We start from the raw sequence: 19,616 nt of genomic DNA on the forward strand, positions 1-19,616 counted from the left end.
AATTCAACTTAAAGTTCTTAAAAAGCCTCTTGAAATTGAAAGTGCAGTGTCTTCACTAAGACATTGTAGTTTAGCCTTGTGATTTCACATGCAAAGAATTGACACATGAGATAAATATTTAAAAAATAAATGAGTAAAGCCTACCTGAAAAAAAGCTAAGCATTTTAAAATATTGGATACATTGCACTTGTTTCTTTGTTCTTCCCTTGACAAATCCACTTCACATTTATGGATCTTTATCTGTAACTCACAGCTTCCGGAGAAAACATTAATTTAGCTTAACAGCATAGTATTTAAGTAGTGCTATATCTTTAATGAATCAGAAGAGCAAGGATTAGTAGATTTATTATTATTTCTAAGCCTTTGTTAATGAGAAGATTGAAATTAAATCTTGTTTAACATTATTTCTGGGCTTCAACTTCACATATATATGTGGAAAAAGTTGTCTACAATTTTTATACTTGTCCTGAAGTATCAGTTCTCATTACTTACTTAGGTAGTGATGATGCTTGATTGCATTTTCCCAGTTGGATGTGGAGATTCAGTTTCTCGATCTACCTAATGAATATGGCCTAAGCAAATAATTTTTTTGGCTTGCATACATTTTATCCTGGTAGACTTTAACTTTTAATTTTGATAGATGATTATTGGACTCAGCACACAAATGTGAATACTGACTAAGTAGGTAACATTCAATGGGGAAGCCGGCAGGAAGTTGTAAGCCCAAGGAGGTTTCCCAGCAGTCTGGTAATATTTCATTGTTCTGACCCCCTCCTCTTGTATACCAAGACACTCCGACACAAAGTCTCTTCCAGATGTTTATTGACATACAGGTTCCACCTTGGCAGCAATCCAGCCTGCCAAGGTCAAGATAGCACTCTGGGCAGCAATCCAGGTAAACCCTTTGGCAGCAATCCAGCCTGCCAAAGTACGACACAGATCTGAGCTTCTCCAACTCCAATGATCAGTTGATTCCTGCAAAGGGTGTGTCCACAAGCAGTCCCTTTATAGTCTGAAGAGGAGTCTAATGATCAGCAGCTGAGAGCCATTACCTCCTGTAATTGCTCAATTGCTCCTTACACCGGGTAGCACGTCGGTAACGAGCATCTAATAGCTCACTGCTGATGTCTGACTCACTGTCCTGTGACTCCTCCCCACTGCTCCAAGGCATGACATCAGGAGCCCCCTTCCTTTGGCTTTCACCACTGCTCCATGCCTCAGGCGTCCCCTGGTGGCCAACCAACCTCTCTGCGCCCTACTCAGCATTGGAACCCTGTCCAGGGTCCCCCACCTCCTCTTGAGCCGACTCAGAGGGACCCTCGCTGTCGGAGTCTGGTGGCAACTCCAACGGCTCCTGCTGGGCCACAACACTTCATTATCAAAATATTCACTAATTGTAGATAAATGCAGTTTGAAGGTTGGACCTTTTCAATCTCTTTAGGATTTTTTTGGAAAAATTAAGATATCTTGATAAATTACAGAACATGCCGTATATTATTGCAGTTAATTTATTAACAGTTGTAGTTGGTTCTATTTAGCAATTTTAAACTTGGTGATGGACACAGTGAATAAGGGCAATGTACAGTATATCCATATATGTATGTATGTGTGCGTGTGTCTGTGTGTTTATGTATATATGTACATACACACAAACACAATGAAACGTCTTAAATAATTTCATTTTATTTCTATAAAAATCATTTCATTTTATTCCTTTACAGTTATGTTTTAATTATGTGGAGGAAAGCATTTCTCAGTCTAAAAACAAGCTAAATGAAGATTCTAGAATTGTTTCATTGAGGAATTTAATATTGCAGTGCACAAGTTGTTTATGCAACTGTACCCAGGTGAGACATTTGTTGGTTGTAGGGCAATCTGAGTATGAGCAAAGTTGAAATCTATGTATTTATGCCTATTACTAACTTATGTGGGTAACTTATTTATAAGACCAATTTGTTCATTTTTATTATATATGAATGTCCATATATACTGTATTTTTCAGAGTATAAGGCGCACTGGAGTATAAGACGCACCAAGGTTTTGAAGAGACAATTTTTTTAAAAAAAGTAGGTAGGTAGGTAGAGAGAGTAGGTAGGTAGGTAGGTAGATAAAGGGATAGAGAGAGAGAAATAGAGAGGGAGAGAAATACAGTATGTAGGTAGGGAGAGAGAGTGTAGGTAGGTAGGGAGAGGGATAGAGAGAGAAATAGAAAGAGAGAGAGAGAAATACAGTAGATAGGTAGGCAGAGAGAGAGAGTAGGTAGGTAGGTAGATGTTTGCAGGTGTATTTATCCATGTGCTGGAGAAGGAAATCGCTGACAAACATTAAGACTTCGTTTCTGCTGGCACAGCACTTGATCAATGTAATTCTCATCAGTTAAAGAGCTTTCCAAAAGGAAAAAAAAGTTTTTGCACTCTGCAAATCTCTAAAAAACGGCCCCGTTTTTCACGAAAACGGGCTCTTTTTTTTCCAAATAAAAAGCATGAATAGCCTTGGGGGGGGGGCTTGCAGAGTGCTCCTAGGGGATGGGGGGACCAATAAACGACCCGTTTTTCATCAAAAAAATTGCATGCATAACCTTATGGAATCTTATAGAGTGCTGCTAGGGGCTGGGGGAAAAATGGGCCCTTTTCTGCTCATTTCTGCTCTCCCCAGCCCCCAGGAGTTATCTGGAAGCCTTCATAAGGCTATGCACAGCCATTTTGGTAAAGGGGGCAGGGCTTCGGGAGGCAGAAAATGCTGTATTCGATGTATAAGGTGCATCCAGATTTTCAGCCTCTTTTTTGATGAAAAAAGGTGCATCTTATACTCCGAAAAATACGGTACATATACACTCCCAGTTATTTTGCAGAAAAACATGGAGGTATTGTTTGATATAATATTGAAACTGCTTTATTATTTTAGTATGTGCAATGAGATTTTTCCAAGTTGTTCTTTCAATTACTGTATAAGACCTAAAATCGCTAGAGAGGTTTTTATTTCTTGTGAGGCTGAATCAGTCAGATTGACTTCAATGAAATTTAGGCAGCACTGCTTTGAAGAAAGAAGTTTGATTCTGAAACTGATCCTTGCTTTTCAAGTAGCAGTTTATTTCAGGTTTTATCATACAGCTTGAAAATTTGTTTTTAATAATGCTTGCTGCCTTTTATCTAGTGTAATTTTTCTTGGGTTGTTTGCATTTTACCTGAGCTATTTGCTGCTCATTAAAAGCAGCTTAATCAAGTTCTCCAATCCTAAGAATTATCAGCATTCAGACCTTGGGGGGTCTGAATTACAAGGTGCATGGGGAACTGATTACAGGTTACTACAGATTATTTTATAGTACAAAAAGCCAAATACTTCATTGTAATCTTTTATCATTATTGTTTCTTCTGCTTTTATTTGTTTGTGTATTTAGGTTTAGTGGCTGCCCAACTCTAGTAGATGCAGAGCAATATGCAAAACTAAAAAAGACAAAAATAGCTAAAAGCATTAAATCAAAAAGGCAATCCAGGCTATAATAAACTAATACATAACAAATGCAACAAAACAGGGGCCACTGAACAAATAATAAATATCAACTCTAGGCCTTGGACTAAAGCCAGGTTTTCAAAGCTTTCTGGAAATCTAGGAGAGATGGCGATATTTATCTCTTCTTATTCTTTGTTTCAACAGAAAAGTCCCAAAAAGAGTTTGTCTACTATCTTCTTGCATTTGTTAACATCCAAGCTGATGGATGATCTTGCAAGTATCTGCAAATTTCTGGTGAGTAGATATGATGTGATGTTTGTTTCCCTTCCAGAGACTATATACCCAGCATAGCAAACCTATGAGTTCAGCTCTTTTGCGCATGCATGCGTGCCTTCTGCTGGCCAGCAGTTCTTCGGGTGTCTGTTGCACAAATGCGGGGGGGGGGGAGTCACGTGCGAGGGGCTGTGCATGCAGGCGGGGGGGCATTGCATTTTGGGGGTTCAGTTTTCCTTAAACAAATGGAAAATGCTATCTCTTTGTCCTTTTCCACATCTTTCTCTTATATCACTCTATTTGCACACTCATACACCTTTATCAGTGGCAAGGATCAGAGGTACTTCATTGCTATAATTAATCTCTTTCAGTTAGATAAGCATCAGGTGAGCAGGCACAGATTTTAAAGTTCATTCTACTTGAGAGAACAACACTTAAAGCAGAAGAGTAAGTGCTGTGGACAATTTGAATGGATATATCTAGTGTCTATATTCCTCTTAGGAACTGTACAACTGTTTTCCTCTACCACTCTGCTTCTCAAAATAAAAAAAAAATAACTTACCTCTGACAAGTGGTGGATTAGCTAAGTACATTTAGTCTTGCCTACTACTATTTTCTCAATTACAGTAACACTGCCAAGTAAGTAATTAGTAATTGGTTGCAAGGTGTGTAGCACATAAGGATTAATAATGTAAATCCTTGTAAATAGCTTATTCTAGTTTTATATAAAGCACAATGAAAAATTTCACTAATTTTCATATAATTATTAAGCTGTAGTCATATTGGTTTTATTGGCTTTAGGTATTAAAAGCAGGAAAACTGATCAGAGATTAGTTTCCTGTGTAAATTTCCTAGCCAAGTGAAGTCAATATGAAAAACTTAGCTCTATAGCTTTGCTTAAATTGGTTAAATTATAATAGTAATTACTGAATTCTAAAATTACTTTCTTAGCAAACACCCCATTTTATGGAAACCTTGTTATACAAAGTAACCAACCAACATTTAAACATTAATGAACAAATGGAAGTGAAGCTTCTATACCGAAGCAATATTTTGGCAAAAGGATAGATGTTGTCCAATTTTTATCTAGAGGTATTGGTACAGAAAGGGTAAATGGATGTTATTCATAAAACTATATTTTTTAAATTTATTACATATTTATTATAATTTATTGTTCTCATTATAAGAGATGATATGCATAAATGTCTTCTATTAGATGTTTTTTACTGGAAAGTCAAGTGAAACTGGAGAAATGGACTTAATGGAAGATTTTCCTGAAGAAAGTAGAATGGAAGAGGGAAACCAAATAGTTTTGGATCTATTTGATGATGAGTGTACTGAAGTTGGCGAAGTGAATGAAGTTGGAGACTTGCATACCTTGACAGGTATATTCAATCTGTTTTATGTATATTTTTGTGTAATTGAATGCTTTTAGAAAAAAATACGTTTGGGAAGTAAGGAATTATAATTCAGGTATTTGAAGCAACTTCAAAAAATACACCAGATGTAATTTCTATGAGAATTTATAAAAGAAAGGCTTTTGTGATGTCATATAGTACAGGTGTCAAACTCGCCGTCACATGATATGTTGTGATATTTTTCCCATTTGCGGAACTGGGAGGGGGGCGTGGCTTGCACATGATGTTTGACACCCCTGCCATATAGCATTCATAAGATTAACAGCTTCTTCTTGGACCATGTTACTCCCTTAAGGACCAAAGATGAAGTCAGTAATATAGTAAGTCCAATTGCACTCAGATGATTTTCTGCTTAGTGATTGAGTTGTTGGTACCAATTGTGATTACTATGAGAAGAATACCTATATTTGTAATTATTGTCTCTTTCAGAACTCAGTTTTGTGTGTCCTTTATCAACTGACATTTCTTTACAAGAGTTTATTTCTAAGCAAGATTAGATTATCACCATTTTAGAATCTGTTCAGAGTTTTCTATTTTTTTGTGTTGGAGATTCTCAAGATGGGGTTTTTTTTGTGTGTGATATGAGCATATAACTTCTCATACATTGAATTATAGTATAGGGTATAATAAAAATTTTCCTTAGTGGCAGTGAGAAGTCTACATCAAGGCATGCATCTACGTCTGGAGTATATAGACACATAAGTGTAATTAGAACATGTAGACCAGGGGTGTCAAACTGGCGCCCTGTGAGCTGGATGCAGGCCACGCCCACCCCAGCCCCGTGAAGGGAAAAACATTGCAAAACATCACAGGATGGCAACGTGACACCACGAGTTTGACATCCGTGGTGTAACCCGAAGACTAGTACTGTCATCCAATGGTTGAAGACCTTGTATATTTCATCCCATGTGTTGTTTTGGAGATGCTTAGAAAAATTGCCGTATGGCAGGTTTTGAAAAGACTGAGGTGATGAGTTCAGTTAAAACAACCCTCAAAGCAGGGCAATGCTGCCTATCTAAATAAACAAGGTATAAATACCAATTCTGTGGCTGTTTTAAATTTCTACAGGCTGACCATTCCCATTATATTTTCCCCCATGCCAATGTTATGTTAGTACATTTCTTGTAGTATTGTTATATTTTTACTTTATTTCATTGTATATGTGGCAGCCAATGTACTGATTGATAGAAGATAAGCAGAAAGAAATATGCATTCTGATTAAATGCAGTTACTTATGGCTTCCTGACAGATAATTGATTGTACGTTTTGAGAGCTGTCTTTTCATAGCTTCTATATGGTCATCATATTGAACAGGTGCCACAAGTCCATTATCAGAAGAACATCTATCTAAACAGGATTTGCTTCTTCTTGACATTTTGAAGTTCTTGTGTATAGCTTCCACAGCAACCACAAAACAAACAGTTCCCTTTAGATGTTCCGAAATTTGGAGAAAACTCTTAGTGCTAATAGATGGAGATTCATTTGATTTTATTAAACCTCTACATTTACATGTGGTGAGTATAACATTATTCTGTTTAGCCTTCTGTTTTTAATGCTGTTGGAGTGTTACTTATTAACTTATTTTATTTCTATAACAGCCTTTCTTTCAGAGAAATTCAGAGTGACAAAAATCCTCATACAATAACACAGTCTTAAATAAAACCATCACAATTAAATTAGCTGGGACTACCTTGTAAATATCTGGGTTATTAGCTGTTCAGGATTTTATATACTAATTTCAGCAGCTTATATTAGGGCTAGTAGCTCATGGGTGATGATAGCAGCAATTTCAGGACCTGTTTCTCTTGAAAATCAAACAGCTCCACTCTAGATGCAGCTTCCAGACCTGGGGCAGAGGTACCAGTGTAGAGTGCATTGTAATTATCTAGTCAAGAAGTTATTGGGATATGGATCATTGTGCAAGGTTTATAGCTGTATACTGCCAAATCTGAACATACAGATCTGCTGTAGATCTGCTTTAAAAAACAAATGTTGACAACTGAAGGATTCTTTTTGGTATAGTATAAATCATATTTTTGTATCAATCATACATTTTTTGAATAGCATACTTATATATACTTATATAACAGTGTGAGTAGATGTTAAGAGATTGGATAACCATTTGTCTGAAATAGTATAGTAAGTAAGTAAGTAAGTAAGTAAGTAAACTTTTATTTATAAACCGCACCCTTTCCTAAACAGGACTCGGGGCGGTGTACAGACATATTAAAAACCATATAGATACAAAATATAAATGTGCATAAATATATAAACATATAAGCATATAAACATATAAACGGAGGAGGTAGAATGTGCTGTACCAAATTTGAATTAAAATACAAGTATAATTAAAATTTCCCTTAAAAATTACACAGTAAGATGTTTGCCAGGAGGTTAAAGATGGGACTATACATCAGTCAAGCCAGCTAATTGGAACAGGTGGGTCTTAAGCTTCTGTCGGAAGGAGCAGAGGTCGTTAGTAGTTCTAATATCTAGTATAGGGCAGAGATGGTGAACCTTTTTGGCACCGAGTGCCTAAACTGGAACGCGTGTGCATGCAGATGCATGGGTGTGCGTGCCAGAGTGCTGGAAACCCCCAAACCAGCTGACCAGTGCGCTGGCCAGCTGGTCTTCGGGTTTCCGGCACTTGCATGTGCGCTGGCCAGCTGGTCTTTGCACATGCCGGAGGACTGGACACTTGAAGACCAGCTGGCCGGTGTGCACATGCCTATTTTTGGGGCGTCTTTTTGTCCATTTTTCAGGCTGCTTTCAGGCCATTTTTCGGTGCAAAAAACAGCCTGAAAAATGTCCTGAAAATGGCCCCCAAAAGGCCCAAAAGCGGCCTGAAAAATGGCGTTCACGAAGACCAGCTGGCATGCCGGAAACCAGAAGAGCAGCTGGTGAGATTGTGCGTGCCCACAGAGAGGGCTCTGCATGCCACCTCTGGCACGTGTGCCATAGATTTGCCATCATGGGTATAGGATTTCCTGCTTGAGCAGGGGGTTGGGTGAGAAGACCTCCAAAGTCCCTTCCAATTCTGTTGTTTTGTTATAAAAGAATTATATCTTCAATATATATTTGCTCACATGCTAAATATAAATAGAGTATAATTTTGTTACATTCATACAATTGTACATAAACATTGGATTATTCCTTTCTGATACTATATCTTTAATTGTGGTTTCTTCTAGTATTTAGTCTTGTTGAAGGAACTTCCCAGAGGAGAAAATCCCTTATCTGAAGATTATGTTGTCTCATTACTCAAGCTTCTACCGTAAGAAAATAATCTTGCTTAATAAAATTAATTTGCTATATATATTTTGTGATACAAATATTTAGTTATTTCTTTTAGGGGTATATGTTCCTTTTATCGTTTGGATCAAGATGTTTGCGTAGCAATATTACATAATCTTCTTCCAATGGTTGATATTTTGGGAACTTTCGGTAGAAATTCTGAAGATCTGAGAGAAGCCCGGTGTCAAGTCTTAACTGTTGTTGGAGCATTTTGGTAGGTTAAGTGCAAGCTCAACTCCAAATTATTTGCTATTGGGGAAGGATTGAAGGGAAGTTCTTCCTCAAGGCTCACTATGACATGTTTCATAAACATTTTACAATTCAACAATGTCAGATAAGTTTCTCTTGGTCTACAACTCCCTTTTATGGGGGGAAATGTTAGAGGAGGTGGTAATTTGACAATTAAAGAGCATGAAGCATTTTTAATAGCAGTGAAGTAAGTGCAGAACTAATTATTTTTATTGTCTGGAGTATTGTTTATTTGTTTAAGTAAAATTAATCATAAATATGCTTAAGTATAAGCATATTGATTTCAATCAAATTTATTCCTTAATGTATGCATTCAATCTTCAGTATTTAAAGACAGTGAAACCAATTCAGTTAAATGTTTCTTAACAGTATGAGTCTTAAATTGAGTTTCTACAAGAAATTTCCACTAGTTTTACTGGCAGTTATTCTGAAATAGCTGGGATTTGCAACTTAAGTGTATTCATTCAGTCAGTTTTATACTGCTTCACTCAAAGGACTTGATTATTTTAAAACACAAAAGTAATTTATTTAATGCAATTCAAGCTGTAATACTCCAATGGTAGCAATATATATCTTTCAATAAAATTTAAGAAATAGTAATTGAACAAATGGTCCTTAGAAATGTCAATGTACAGTTTAGTTTAACATTTCTGAAATTTAAAAACGAACAAAAAGCTTTTGAAATATTTAATAAAAACTTATACAGTATATTTCAAAAATCCTAAAAACAAATTGGACTTTTAAGTTTTGACTTTTTAAAAGAAGGGGTTATATTTTATTATTAAAGTGTTTTCTATTTCAGGCATTTAGCAAATGGAGGAAAATGTTCAGTTCCTTTAAGAATTGCTTTAGTGAATTGTATGACAGCCTTCCTTCATGTAAGTAAAACTCCAGAAGCATTTAAGAGCTACTATTACTGCTCTTAATACTACTACTTATTTAGGTTTCCAAACCTATAAAAATATAATGATATTTCCTTTTTTCCATTTTTTCCCAGGCTGACCCTTGTTTAGAATGGGCTGAGCTTACAGTTAAATGTGAAAATCTACCTGTGAGAGATGCTTTTCCTCAATTCCTTGCAGATAACAACTTTCAAGTTTGTACAATTGCAGCTAAGTCAGCAATCAGGTATACATGTACACAGTTTTAGAGCTGCAGTTTGTCTCTAGTTTATTAAAATCAACAAGATTAACATTCTATTGCTAGTTTATTAAAATTACTTAACAGTTTATCTTTCAGAAATATATGACATGGAAATAAATTTAACTAAGTTTTACTTTGTTAAAAATTATTTCAGAAGGAAAAAAAACCATAGGAACAAAATGGAAACAACACAAATCTTATTTTAGTTTAGAAAAGAAAGAATATACACTTTAATTCTAAAATGCCTTTTTCTCTGCTTGATCATAAGTTTGTTCCAAGATGTGAAACTGAGAGATACAACTGGTTTAGTGAAAGGTCTTCCTTTGAAGTTCCAACAAAAAGCTTTTGAGAATTTGTACATCAAAGTTCAAGAAGGAGCAGAAACATTGGTAATAATTATTACTAAGCATGCATGAAGTTTTCAAGTGTAAGCATTTCCTTCACTTATTGATCCAAGAGTGTCTATATGAAAAGAGTTTGTGAAAACTGTATCCATGACTCTTCCATCTGATTTTCCATCTGGCATTTCTTTGTGGGTTTTCTCTGCTCTGTTCTGTAGTTTTATGCCAATGTTCCCTGTCCAATCCTCCCCTTCTCTTTCTTCTTACTGCCCTTCTGCTCTCATTTCTTCCTGTGTTTTTCCTGATTGCTTACCACCTTTCTTCTTCCTTCTATTACCCTCCCAAACTCTTATCCTACCTTCTATTACCCTCCCAAATTCTTATCCTACTTCTCCACCCACATGTCTTTACCCACAGATGTACATGTTTTTGTTCCCCTCAAACACACTCCCACTAGCCCCAATCTCTTCCCATTCTACTTTCCAACCTGTTGTTGCCCTACTCACCCTCAATGGTATTTTCCACTCTTTGTGCCATCCTAGCCTTCCCATGAGACCACCTGGCTTGTCATTCTTTTTTTCTTAGAAAGTATCTTCAGAAAATGACACTTTTAAGGCACTGGCAGATAATTCAGATTTAAAGGACAGAGAACCAAATGCTTGGTAACAAGAGAAGGAGATGCATGGGAATAAAAGACACTTGACATGACCTTACACAGGACACTTGTGCCATGCCAGACTTTACAACACATAAACATTTTAAAAATACTTTGAATATTTTAGACTGGTTATTTTAGGTTTATCAAAATTTGATCCATCTTTGTATTATCTCTTTGATCATTTGTTACACCTGTGTTGGAATACTATTTTAATTTTTAAAAACACCATAATAAAATCTATGATGTTATAACTAAAAAAAATTTCCTTTCACTTTGTGCTTTGTCAGTTGAAGGCACGGGATACAGGGAATCAAGAAAGCCATCCTGATGACGAGCATAACAGAAAAACAGTCCTACTCATGTTAATAACTATGATTTTGTACAGCAGTCCTGTGTGTGAGAAACAAGCATTGTTTGCTATTTTCCAGTGTATTAAAAAGAATGGATTAGATCCTCAGCTCGTAAGGAAGGTAATTACTGAATTAAAAGGGATATGTTCAGGTGCCTGCAGTAAATATTGTTATTCAGATTCTAAATAAATGAAAGCACTTTTTATAAGGAGGAATATAAGCATAAATTATATTTTTTTACAGGCCAGGATAGTCAGGGATTACATGGCCTTAATTGGCTTAATAAAGCAAAATGAAAACAACCCCATCCCGTCCACTCCTATTATCTTTCTTTTTCTGTTCATGATTCCAGTAAGGAATCTAAACATAAATAGCTGCTTACAGTTGCCAGGTGATCAGAAATATGGCATGATCTGTACCAGGTTAACATAACTTTTTCCAGAATCTGTACATGCTGGCAGTTGCTGCCATGGGGAAGAAGGCAATGCAGGAGTTCGAGGGCCTCACAAAAATAGGAACATTTTATACTAGCTGAATTTTGATTGATGAGTTTTTTGAAGGTGGGCAGATTCTGCTTCTGTCTTTACAGTAACGATCCAATTTATAATTACATCTGAGGGTGAGGGGTTACTTTTTTGCAGCCAAAGATTTTTTGTATACATGTGTGGGTGAGCACATGTGCATGCAGATATATAAATATGCAATAAATGCACATATGGATGGATACATAGATAGATAGGTATATAGTCCTGACGACAGTTATTGAATGCTTACCCAAAATGGGAATAGAAATACATTGAGAGACATCAGTGACAAATCACAAGGCACATGTTCCTTATCTTATTGCTGTAAATATTAATGGCATTATTTGACTATTGACAATCTTATTTATTTTTCAAACACAGGTTTTAGAAAATATTTCTGGCTCTTTTGGCTATAAAAATACAGAAGATTTAATGAGCACCCATTTAGATTATCTTGTCTTTGAGTGGTTAAACTGTGATTACAGCTTGTCTGACTTCCCATATGTTTTGCTAAATTGCTCTACTTTGGAAGAGTTTTACAGGTATGCTTCTAAATCATACTTTCTCTTTGTAGATTGATTGCTGCAGCATTTATTAATTGATTCATTATATTCCGAAATAAGCTTAAATTTTACTTTATTTTAATGCAAGGAAAATGTATTATTTAATTTTGAAAGTGATCTAATGCATTTGAAACAAGGCTAAGTATCCTTTTCCAGGGATGGAAAAGACAGTTGGCCCTTGTTTAATTTAAACTGGCGGTTTAGAATAATACTTTGAGGATTCAATTGTTGCATATCAACAGGATTTTTATGTAATTTCATCGTAATTCAAGGAGATATTTTAATTGCAGGTCCTGTTATAAAATCTTGATTCCACAACTGATAATTAGAGATCGGTTTGAAGAGATAAAATGCATTGCCAGCCACATTGAAACGGAAGAGCGTCCCCTTCTGGCGCAGTGCTTCCCCAAAATCCTGGTCAATATTCTTCCTTATTTTGCCTACCAAAACCACGAAGATACTGAATTCACACAAAAGAGCAATACAGCTTCTAGAGTCTATGACATGCTGACAGATGAAAATTACTTGGGAAAGCAGGTATCTTTAAAAAATAAAGTTTGATTATGATATCCTGTAGTCTTAAATGCAAAGAATTTGAATGCTGCAAGATCCTAAGTTAAAAAAACCCGCACACATCAATTTCTAAATATTACTTCAATTCCTGGGCAGAAGTAAATAATTTCCATTTCAGGAAGATCACTAAAATTCATAGCATTCATGTTTAAAGTTATTTTGTTAATATATTTAATGTTAGTCTCATTTTTAAGCTAAGCAGAACCTTTGCTATTAGTGTAGTATCATCAGCAGCTTGGGCTTATTTTTTCAGTTTACTTTTTTTCATTCTTAAAATTAGTATCAGTTTAAAATAAAGCTGGATTTTATACTGTTGATTTCTCCCCAGTCTAAGCAGCTAGAAATATGGTTGTCCGCTCTATTTCTATTTTAAAACAAATTTATAGAAAACCTCCTATTCATAGATAAACTTAGTTTCCAGAAGGCATCTGCTTGAAAGACTCTCATTATCCTTGGTAATTGCTGTGACAGAAAATGTCAAGAACTGTACTGCCTGGTTTCTTAAGCTTTTATTGAAGTTTCAATTTGTTTTTCATTTAGCTGGTGATAGGCAGTACTTCATTAAGTCTTGGAATTCTGTTTTCATATATTGCTCTGCTATTTAGCGCAGGCTCCATTTTGATATTTTCCAGTGCTGGAATAATGAAGAATAACAGGTAGAAAGAGAATGTATTTCTGTTGGAATTGGGTTGTGCTCTCCCCCTATTTTCCCTTTTGAAGATGTATTTTGAGTGGAGTAATTCCTTAATCTTGACACCAAGCATTTCTTTTTCCATTTTGTTTCAGAGACTTTTTTTTTATTAGTTTGTGCCTCAGGCAAAATGTTTTTTCAAAGAACATCTTTTTTCTGCTTGGTGGGAAAACATAGCGAACAAAAAGCAAACTAAACTATTTGCATTTTTTATTAAATATAAAACCAGAAGATTGATAAGTGAGATAGCGTCCACATTAATTGTCTTGCATCTTTTAAGGCTATTAAACCTGTATTTTGTTTCTACAGCTGATAGAAAGTTTATTTCAAAGCAGCTTACCAGAAATTGTGGTAGAGGTGTTGATGACCCTACATGAGCCAATCAGTATCAAACCAGAAGAGAATTCTGACTTAATTAAGTTTACAGGGTACAGTTTTCCTTTCTCTGTTAATGTGTTGTGTACTATAATTTTAAGCAAAGTTTTCTTTATTGTCATGAGGATTCCATGTCAAGCAAAAGTAGAATATGGGTAGTCCTCTTTTAACAACCATTTGTTCAGCAATTGTTTGAAGTTATCATAGTGATGAATGAAGGCTACTTACACCAAGTCCTTATACACTGCAGAGCCCCCATGGCCATGCGATCCAGGGACATTTGCCAGGTCATTTGCATTTAGTACAGTGTGCTTCAACTTCTCCCACCCACCTATCTACCTCTTATCTCCCTTTTGGCTGCCCTGTGTTCCACTGCTCTTACTGCCCCTTGCCTCCCTGCACGCACACACACACACACACACACAAACACACACACACACCTGTCCGTTTTTTGTCTTCTGCCTCCTGCTGCTGACAAGGCATGTCTGGCCCTTCACGAGGTAGCAGGTGTTTGTTTTGTTTTGTTTTGTTTTTATTGGATTTATATGCCGCCCTTCTCCCAAAGGACTCAGGGCGGCGTACAACATTAAAAAAGACACATCCCAAAAGTTAAAAAGAAATTAAATACATATCCAAAAAAACCAAACCAAATTTATAGGACAATACATTTAAAAATGAGTTAAAATTAACAGGCCAGGCTGGCTTGCTGGAAAAGCCAACTTTTTAGGGTGCGTGGGAAGGACCGGAGGTCAGGGATTATGCGAAGCTCCGGGGGCAGCTCATTCCAGAGGGAAGGCGCTCCCACAGAGAAGGCTCTCCCCCTGGGGGTCACCAGCCGATACTGTCTGGCCGACGGCACCCTGAAGAGGCCAACTCTGTGGGATCGTACTGGACGGTGAGAAGCTACTGGTGGCAGTAGGGGGTCTCGCAAGTACCCTGGGCCTAAGCCATGGGTGGCCGTACAAGGCCTTCCTGAGTGCTTGCCAAGGCCTTGTTATTAATTTCAGTCCTATTTAGGGTTGTTAAGCAAGGACTATCTTTAAAAAAGGAATGGCAATTTGAAGTTTTGCTGAACTGTTTCCACTTGTGTCTAAGATCATTTGGGAACGAGATACATTTAGAAACGAGATCTGTTTTGTAAAATGTTACTACAACAGATCATAACAATTTCATTTTGGACAACAAAAATTACTTTTTACCATATGTACAAAAATGTGATTTTTTCTCCAGTCATGCTTCAATGCATTTCAATTCTCCAATGTTGGTGGAGACAGCGGTCATGCATGGGTTAACTCAGTCAATAACCAATAGAACTGAGTCTACCAAAGTGATGTCATCACCTCAGAGGAGTGTTCTCCCGCTTTTTTAGACTCAGTTCAATGCAAACTGGCTGTGCTAACTGCTTTCTCCTCAACTTTCGAAGATATTATAATTACCTTTAATTGGATTTTTTTTTCTAAATTTCACCTAAATTACATCCAAATTGGGAAGATTTACTGGATAGCTCCTCAGAGCTAGTTCTCTCAATTAGCCCCCGGGCTTCTTGAAGAGACTCACCAGGGCTTCTTCGAGGCTTCTGCCTCCTGAGCTTACCGGCAATTTCAGAGCTCTCCTGCAAACAGCGCCTCCCAGCACCGGCCATTGCAAACAGCGCCTCCCAGCTCGGTGCTGCCACCTCTGCTGGCCTCCAGGCTTTCCTCACCCGCCAAGCCCTCAGCCGCCTCCAAGCACCGCCAAAAGCTGCCAGCAACCGCCAAAAAGCCACCAGCCACTGCCAGGAAGTGCTGCCGCCGCCACTACAAGCCGCCATGGTCCCTCAACGCTCCCGCCTTCACCAGATCGCCGCTGCTGCTCTCTTCAGCCTCCGCAGCCTCTCCGCAGTGCCTTTGACGCCCTCCCTCGTTCAGTGGCCGCAGCTACCTCATGGCTCCCGGCCCATAGGCTCTGTAGCCTCAGCGGTCACTTTGTTTTCACGTGAAGATCTCCGGAGGCCATTTTGGGTACTTCAAGGAGTCGTGAGTACAGACCATGCCTCATCTCCTGCCCCTGAGCCACAAGTACCTCCACCCACCAACGAAACCCCTTCTTCTGGGACCCACAAGCACAGGCCTGCCCTAGAAGCCTCCCCCACTGAGCCCTCTTCCAAAAACCCCAGGGCATCCCATAGGGGTTCAGCCAATCAACAGGCACCCAGGCTCAGGCACCCAAGACAATGCCACCCAGGCTCCTCCCAGCATGGCCAAGGCCAAGACCAACCACACTGAATCCCATCTATTTCAGGCCCAGAGGCCTACTCAGCCTAGTCCTCCTCCTAACCTATCTTCTGATTCGGAGGATGATCTCTCCCCTGTTGCATCCATCATTCAACCTGAGGATGCCAGGGTCTCAAGTGATCTCGCCTGCAGTGGGGATAAATCTGAGAGTGGCAGGAGCATCACTCCGGATGAGGAGCCCCTCTACCAGGAAGAAATTTCTACCTCACCCCGCCACCACCACCGCTCTTACTCACCTGGCATGGCTGATACGATATCTGAGGCCATTGAACGTGATGTAGCAGCAGCCCTTAAACATAGGTCTTCTAACCTACTCCACGCAGATCTGCTTCTTCTTCTGGTTCCAGACGCAGGGATGCTGATCTCTCAGCTTCTTCATCACATGAGCTCCCTGGCACGTCCAGTCAACCTTCGGTTTTTGGAGAAGAGGAACGTCCGGCAAGAGAGTCAGATCTCTCGGAAGACGAGGGTCTTCCCCCTGACCCACCTGCCTTTGTCGGTTTGTTCAAACCTGCTGTCTTTCGCTCTCTCCTTTTTAAGGCCAAGAGGATCGCTGTCATCCCTTCCCCTAAAGCACCTCAGGGAACAGAAGCGGACAAGGCAGACACTACTGACCCCCTCTTCATCCAGCCTAAGGTGGAAAAGGAGGTGATTCCGTCTCCCAGACTCTTCATAGACATGGTCCAGAACCAATAGGCATCACCAGGTACAGGTCCCCTCCCCAATACCTTGGACAAGTGCCTGTATAATGTGGGACCAGAACTCACCAAGGCTTTAGAGGTGCCTTCTATCAACTTACCTATAATTGGCCTTTCTTCTCCTAACACAGCCTCAGCAGCTCCTGAGGAGGCTCTTTGCCCCGAAGACAAGAGAATAGAGCAAACTGGTCAAGAGTCACCAGGCCTTGGCTTGAAAACAACCTTTCTGGTGGCCATCACGTCTACACGCCGGGTCTCAGAATTGGCAGCCCTTTCTATCCGTTCCGACTTGTGTACCTTTCACTCAGACCGCGTGGTCCTTTGACTTGATCCCACCTTTGTTCCAAAGGTCAATTCGGCCTTTCATCAGTCTCTAGATCTCACTCTACCGAACTTTTGTCCTAATCCTTTTCACCATCTCGAACACAAATGGCACAGGTTAGACGTAAGACGCTCTCTTAAGATCTATATTGCCAAGGTGCACCGAAGCGCTCTTTGTGTCTTTCCATCCCACAAACAAGGGTCTGAAGGTTTCTCCATCTATGGTTGGGCGCTGGATCCGGTCAACCATAACTAGAGCTTACCTGGCGTATCACCTCACGCCTCTATCCAACATCACGGCGCATTCCACACGCAACATGGCTACATCAGCAGCGTGGACAAGGCAGGTCTCAGTGGAAGAGATCTGCAAGGCAGCCACCTGGGTGACTCCTACTTTATCCGCCATTATAAGGTAGATAGATACGCGTTGGCAGATGCAGCATTCGGACGGCGGGTCCTTCAACGGGTTCTTCCCTCTTCAAGTTCCTAGCCCAGTCTCATTCCCACCCGGGGACACGTCCAGCTTTGGTATGTCCCATGCATGACCACTGTCTCCACCAACGTTGGAGAATGGGGCATTGGTTCTTACCTGATATGCCCCTTCTTGAGGCAGGTGGAGACAGCGGTCATCCCCACCCTTTCGGTCCTGGCCTAGTTCGCGGAGGGAGTTCTGGGAGCTATACTAGAGTATCGGAGGATTGAAAGCAGTCGACTAATGCATCACAGTCTACTTATCTCCTTCGTCACAAAAGCGGGAGGACACTCCTCTGAGGCAATGACATCACTTTGGTAGACTCAGTTCTATTGGTTACTGACTGAGTTAACCCATGCATGACCGTTGTCTCCACCTGTCTTGAGAAGGGGCGTATCAGGTAAGAACCAACGCCCCAATTTATGTCTTCAGTGATACTTCAGCTGGTGGTATCTATATTCAGGAATGTCTTTATTGTGACTGTTAGATAGCCAAACATATTTTAAAACATCTGTTTATTTGCCTGAGATAGAGTGCTTCAATGTTTCCCTGCAGGTTTTGGGGCATGGATTTTAAGAAGTGATTTGTCATTGCCTCCTTCTTAGGCCTGAGAGAGAATAATTGGCCAAAGGTCATCTAGCTGGCTTTGTGCCTAATTAATGATAAGGAGATGCCACATTATTTCCCAGTTTCTAGCCTGATACCTTAACTACTACACCAAACTGACTCTTTCATCTATCATAAATCCATATAATTATTTGAAAATAATGAACTTCAGGTCCTGATTAGATGAACTATAGTAATGGAAATCCTATTTTTAAATTAAAAATATATACTGAAGTTATTTTAATATAGATTTAATCTGTTTTCTCCTATTCTCATTGAATTTTATTTAGTGCCATTTAGACTATATCCTCCTCTTCAAACATTTTAAATATTTGTGATCTTTTGTATTCTTTCAGAGACCTGGATCCTGCTCCAAATCCTCCTTATTTTCCATCATTTATCATCCAAGCTACCCTGGATTACATTAATAGATGTTTTAAAACTAAGTCTAATGGTATTATAGCAATCCTTTCTAAGAACCCTGTAAGTAACTGATGCTCAGTTTTGTGTTACGATCACAGTATTTTTGCATAGTAGTTTTGGCATTTTAAATTAGTGTGATTATATACATTATATATATTTAATACTTTTTCTACAAAAAATCTAATGTCATTACACTATTTAATAAAATAATAAAACAGTGATGACTGTAGCTTTTCTTTCAGAGTTCTTGTATTTATGGTCTTGTATATAATCAGTAAACTAAGTGTTAAGCAAATTAAAATTAAAGAAGCTAAGAAATTCTAATACATTATTTGCATGTTGCTTGTTTGGAGAAACAGAATTAATAGTGCTTTGATTTGGTTTGATGTACAAATTATGTCAATAGGGATAATGATTTAATTGTATAAGCAATAGCTCACATATGTCAGACTTCTTGTGATTTCAATAATTCTGAAAAGAGATGCTTGAAGCATATTCATATGAACAGTGACCTAATAAGGCACGTTTATTTAAGAATAAATACTTGAAGTAAGTTGTATTTAAAAATTGATCATGTAATATTTTCTTTTTGTGTAGGAGTCATTCCACAAAATTTTATTTGCTGTATGGAAGCAGGTGTCTGGAACAAAAAACAATTATAAAAAACATAGAATGCTTATGATATATCATTTTTTTGTAACTCTGCTGTTGAAAGAAATAAAGGGCGGCCTAGGTGGTGCACGGGCTTTTGTACTGCGGGATGTGATTTATTCTATGATTCACCACATCAGCAACAGGTAAGACCATTCTATGCTATTCGGTCTTTACATAGATTCTGTTCAGTTCTCTGGTCAGTCCTCTAGTGCAGAGCTTTTTAATTTGTCTGGCTTTTGATTTGGAGAGCATATTAAACAAGTTTTC

General features: G+C 38.4%; 1 protein-coding gene across 1 annotated transcript in view; it reads left to right on the forward strand.

Moving 5' to 3' along the window:
- Positions 1–19,616, forward strand: part of ATM (ATM serine/threonine kinase) — a 77,391-nt gene that overhangs the window by 25,702 nt on the left and 32,073 nt on the right. The window contains exons 15-29 of the mRNA XM_081950024.1: positions 1,722–1,847; positions 3,655–3,744; positions 4,940–5,108; positions 6,456–6,655; positions 8,333–8,415; positions 8,494–8,649; positions 9,487–9,562; positions 9,682–9,812; positions 10,096–10,216; positions 11,114–11,296; positions 12,082–12,242; positions 12,554–12,800; positions 13,837–13,955; positions 18,629–18,755; positions 19,293–19,492. Coding sequence (XP_081806150.1) covers positions 1,722–1,847; positions 3,655–3,744; positions 4,940–5,108; positions 6,456–6,655; positions 8,333–8,415; positions 8,494–8,649; positions 9,487–9,562; positions 9,682–9,812; positions 10,096–10,216; positions 11,114–11,296; positions 12,082–12,242; positions 12,554–12,800; positions 13,837–13,955; positions 18,629–18,755; positions 19,293–19,492 — 2,189 coding nt within the window. The remainder of the gene's footprint in view (positions 1–1,721; positions 1,848–3,654; positions 3,745–4,939; positions 5,109–6,455; positions 6,656–8,332; positions 8,416–8,493; positions 8,650–9,486; positions 9,563–9,681; positions 9,813–10,095; positions 10,217–11,113; positions 11,297–12,081; positions 12,243–12,553; positions 12,801–13,836; positions 13,956–18,628; positions 18,756–19,292; positions 19,493–19,616) is intronic.

This window comes from Natrix helvetica (genome assembly GCF_964273705.1).
Source record: "Natrix helvetica genome assembly, chromosome: 4".
NCBI classification, from domain to species: domain Eukaryota; kingdom Metazoa; phylum Chordata; class Lepidosauria; order Squamata; family Natricidae; genus Natrix; species Natrix helvetica.